At 48.9% G+C, this 4,392-nt stretch overlaps 1 protein-coding gene across 1 annotated transcript; it reads right to left on the bottom strand.

Annotated features, from left to right (window-relative positions):
- Positions 1-674: 674 nt before the first annotated feature.
- LOC124030329 (E3 ubiquitin-protein ligase RNF170-like) lies at positions 675-4,347 on the bottom strand. Its single transcript, XM_046341715.1, has 6 exons — positions 3,620-4,347; positions 3,337-3,415; positions 2,763-2,874; positions 2,544-2,617; positions 1,538-1,669; positions 675-976 (listed from the first exon to the last, which is right to left on the bottom strand). Exons 1-6 carry the CDS (start codon positions 3,760-3,762, stop codon positions 707-709), a joined length of 810 nt encoding a protein of 269 aa, XP_046197671.1. The 5' UTR covers positions 3,763-4,347; the 3' UTR covers positions 675-706.
- Positions 4,348-4,392: the final 45 nt, after the last annotated feature.

Below are 4,392 nucleotides of genomic sequence, written 5' to 3'. Positions count from 1 at the left end.
CACACACACACACACACACACACACACACACACACACACACACACACACACACACACACACACACACACACACACACACACACACACACACACACACACTTTAGATTAGCATATTCAATAGGATTACATCAACTGATGAAATAACAACCTGCCAAAAACAAACATTTTGCCAACAGACCCGTTAACTAGTCTCCACACTTCAGCATGAGGGCACTCCAGTCCAAAGCAACAGAGCTCTCTCACTGTGTCTTTGACCTGAAGCTAAGCGATGATCAGTAACTATGTCCATGGCATATTTTGTCCTCCTGGCTCCTGCATCACAATTTACATTTCCTGCATTTTACAATTTACATTTCCCCGCAGCCGAACTGAACTGCTGTCATCATCCTGCCAGTCTCTGGGTCACCACCTCTCTCCATCATCCTGCCAGTCTCTGGGTCACCACCTCTCTCCATCACCCTGCCAGTCTCTGGGTCACCACCTCTCTCCATCATCCTGCCAGTCTCTGGGTCACCACCTCTCTCCATCACGCTGCCAGTCTCTGGGTCACCACCTCTCTCCATCATCCTGCCAGTCTCTGGGTCACCACCTCTCTCCATCACCCTGCCAGTCTCTGGGTCACCACCTCTCTCCATCACCCTGCCAGTCTCTGGGTCACCACCTCTCTCCATCACCCTGCCAGTCTCTGGGTCACCACCTCTCTCCATCACGCTGCCAGTCTCTGGGTCACCACCTCTCTATACATGATAGAGATATAGATGAAGAGAAGCAGGATGATGAAGAAGTCGTCCAGGAAGCCTAGCAGACCGAACAGAGCCTCGGGGATGAAGTCCAAAGGGGAGATCAGGTAGGTCAGAGCCCCGATCAGACACAGCAGGACACGGATCCGGAACATCCAGAACAGGCCCCCTACGGAGAACATCTCCCTGAAGAGGTGGCGCAGCAACGTGGGGACGTCACGCAGCCGGTCCATCAGCTGAGAGCAGGGAGAGACAAAGGATTTAGTGTAAGGATGTGACAAACGGACAATTTGGAGCTAGCGAGGGACGGAGAGAGAGGGACCCTGTACAGGCAGGTCAGCCAACATGCAGACCGAGTCATGGAGCTAGCGAGGGACGGAGAGAGAGGGACCCTGTACAGGCAGGTCAGCCAACATGCAGACCGAGTCAGAACCGTGCACTAGGCCCATCTATCTGCAATCTAAATCTCACAATGGATCTCAATTTCTTGACTTGCAACGTCTCACAACTTCACTAAAGCCCATCATCCATTAATAGGCCAATGAGATGGGATTCAGGGTCTGAGAAACAAGCCCAAAGCATTTCAATGTGAGGAGTATCTGCCTCTGCGGCCAACTCTGCTTTCAATAAATATCGATTTAACTATTCCGCAGGGAGAGAATTGACCCTCACATACACATGTATCAATCACTCAGACAACCTGTCTCTGACTGCATAAGACAAAGTAAGCATTTCACTAATAATAATAATTGTATTCTGCGCATGTGACAAATAAACATTGGATTTGAAATACATACCGATCTGGGTTGTCCTGAGAACCTGCGGTTGTAGTCGTCGAGATCCCGGAGGATGAGGAGCGGTTCAACCGTTCCATCCTGTACCTGCTGAGGGGCGGCATGCTCATGGAAGAGAGGGAACAGCAGGGTCACCTGTTCACATAGGGTAGAGGGGTCAGGGTAGAGAGGTCAGGGAAGAGGGATCAGGGTAAAGGGGTCAGGGTAGAGGAGTCAGGGAAGAGGGGTCAGGGTAGAGGAGTCAATGAAGAGGGGTCAGGGTAGAGGGGTCAGGGTAGAGGGGTCAGGGTAGAGGGGTCAGGGTAGAGGGATCAGGGTAGAGGGGTCAGGGTAGAGGGGTCAGGTTAGAGGGGTCAGGGTAGAGGGGTCAGGGTAGAGGGGTCAGGGTAGAGGGGTCAGGATAGAGGGGTCAGGGTAGAGGGGTCAGGGTAGAGGGGTCAGGGTAGAGGGTTTAGGGGTCAGGGTAGAGAGGTCAGGGAAGAGGGGTCAGGTTAGAGGGGTCAGGGAAGTGGGGTCAGGGAAGAGGGGTCAGGGTAGAGGGGTCAGGGTAGAGGGGTCAGGGTAGAGGGTTTAGGGTAGAGGGGTCAGGGTAGAGAGGTCAGGGAAGTGGGGTCAGGGGTCAGGGTAGAGGGGTCAGGAAAGTGGGGTCAGGGTAGAGAGGTCAGGGTAGAGAGGTCAGGGTAGAGGGGTCAGGGAAGAGGGATGAGGGTAGAGAGGTGAGGGTAGAGGGTAGAGGGGTGAGGGTAGAGAGGTCAGGGAAGAGGGGTCAGGGAAGTGGGGTCAGGGGTCGGGGTGAGGGTAGAGAGGTCAGTGCACAAAGAACAACTGCAGTACTGTGCAATAACAGTCTTGAAAATGTTATTTTCCTTTTATTTAAGAATCAAAATGAGAACATAGCAAGAGTATAGTAGCAACTTCAGCACTATGTGCGAGTAGTATTACTATGTGCATGATGATACACGTATTGACAGTAAACACAAGTTATAATGGGTATTTGAAGACGTCTTACCATTTGTCTGCAGATGGGACAGTTGATTGCACCAAGCCATGTCCCATATCGCCAATATGCAATTATACAAGAACCTTGAAAATACAACAACAATGTGTTAATATCCACTGAATGTATCTATCCAACGGCTATATCAGTTTTATTGTAGCTAGTTCAGATTCCTTCTTCTTAGTTGAAAAGACGACAGACCCTAATGACGTATCTAAAACACACACTAACCACAGAAGAGATGTCCACAGTTGGTTTCCACAGGCAGCACGGCCTGCTGTAGACACACTGGACAGGACATGTCTGTATAGAACTGTTGCCTGGGCTCTGTTGGTTCACCTTCCTGACGGTGGAGAGAAAGAGGGAGAGAGAGAGGAGAGAGAGAGAGGAGGGGGAGAAGAGAGAGAGAAAGAATAGAGAGAGAGGAAGAGAGAGAGGGGGAGAGAGAGAGAGAGAGAGAGAGGGGGGAGAGAGAGCAGAGAGGTAGAGAGAGAGGTAGAGAGAGTGAGAGAGAGAGAGAGAGAGAGAGAGAGAGAGAGAGAGAGAAAGAGAGGGGGGGAGAGAGAGAGAGGAGAGAATTGCACTTTTGAGGGAGAGCTAGTAAGTTAAGCATTTCACAGCACCGTTTACACCCTGTATCCTGTAAAACGTAACGCAATAAACTTTGATTTGAGATGATGATTATTTATTATTTTAAAGGGTGTCGTGTGATACTTCCAAGGAGAAGGAAGTGACAACACGCTGGACACGGGAGCAGCCATTGTCTTCTCGTTGTCTTCTCATTGTCTTCTCATTGTCTTCTCACCTGCGAGTCAGACTGCAGCTGCTGTCGGACGGCACGGACATGTTCCTGGTTCTCTGGGTGGATGTTCTGCTGCTCATTTCTGCAGGTCCACGTGAGTAGAATGAAGAGAAAAAACAAACACTTTCTTTCAGGATATTAGAAAACAACTTACTAACAAGAACGTTCACTGGCATATCAGTTAAAAACAAAAACAGGAAACTCAAACATAAAAATAAAATAAAAAGCTAAATAACTGGTCTCAAAACATTCCCATAGGCTGTGAATAGAAGTACAATAGGCCTACCTGCAGAGCAGAGTTACCAGTCCACACAGGAACGTGACACTGAGAACGACCACAAACAAGACCGGGTTGCTGACTCCTTCTATGATTGAGTCTTCAACTTGCAGCAAATAGTCCACCTCCCCATTTCCATTGTTTTCATCCATGCCACTTAATCATACCCTACAGACCTGGGTTAGAACAGAGAGTACATGTCGATCACAAAGCCCTTATTGACGACTCAAATCCATGGCACTTAATCATACCCTACAGACCTGGGTTAGAACAGAGAGTACATGTCGATCACAAAGCCCTTATTGACGACTCAAATCCATGGCACTTAATCATACCCTACAGACCTGGGTTAGAACAGAGAGTACATGTCGGTCACAAAGCCCTTATTGACGACTCAAATCCATGCCACTTAATCATACCCTACAGACCTGGGTTAGAACAGAGAGTACATGTCGGTCACAAAGCCCTTATTGATGACTCAAATCCATGGCACTTAATCATACCCTACAGACCTGGGTTAGAACAGAGAGTACATGTCGGTCACAAAGCCCTTATTGACGACTCAAATCCATGGCACTTAATCATACCCTACAGACCTGGGTTAGAACAGAGAGTACATGTCGGTCACAACGCCCTTATTGACGACTCAAATCCATGGCACTTAATCATACCCTACAGACCTGGGTTAGAACAGAGAGTACATGTCGATCACAAAGCCCTTATTGACGACTCAAATCCATGGCACTTAATCATACCCTACAGACCTGGGTTAGAACAGAGAT

The sequence above is a fragment of the Oncorhynchus gorbuscha genome, unplaced genomic scaffold (assembly GCF_021184085.1).
Source record: "Oncorhynchus gorbuscha isolate QuinsamMale2020 ecotype Even-year unplaced genomic scaffold, OgorEven_v1.0 Un_scaffold_10641, whole genome shotgun sequence".
Classification (NCBI taxonomy): Eukaryota; Metazoa; Chordata; class Actinopteri; order Salmoniformes; family Salmonidae; genus Oncorhynchus; species Oncorhynchus gorbuscha.
This window is presented reverse-complemented; position numbering and strand designations above follow the sequence as displayed.

What these genes read in the sequence shown, in the direction of transcription:
- LOC124030329 (XM_046341715.1), bottom strand. Translation starts at nt 3,762, where the DNA reads ATGGATGAAAACAATGGAAATGGGGAGGTGGACTATTTGCTGCAAGTT. An exon ending in GTCCCATCTGCAGACAAATG is followed by an intron (nt 1,670 to 2,543) that starts GTAAGACGTCTT and finishes CTATGTGAACAG; the next exon opens with GTGACCCTGCTGTTCCCTCT. An exon ending in TCTCAGGACAACCCAGATCG is followed by an intron (nt 977 to 1,537) that starts GTATGTATTTCA and finishes CCCTGCTCTCAG; the next exon opens with CTGATGGACCGGCTGCGTGA.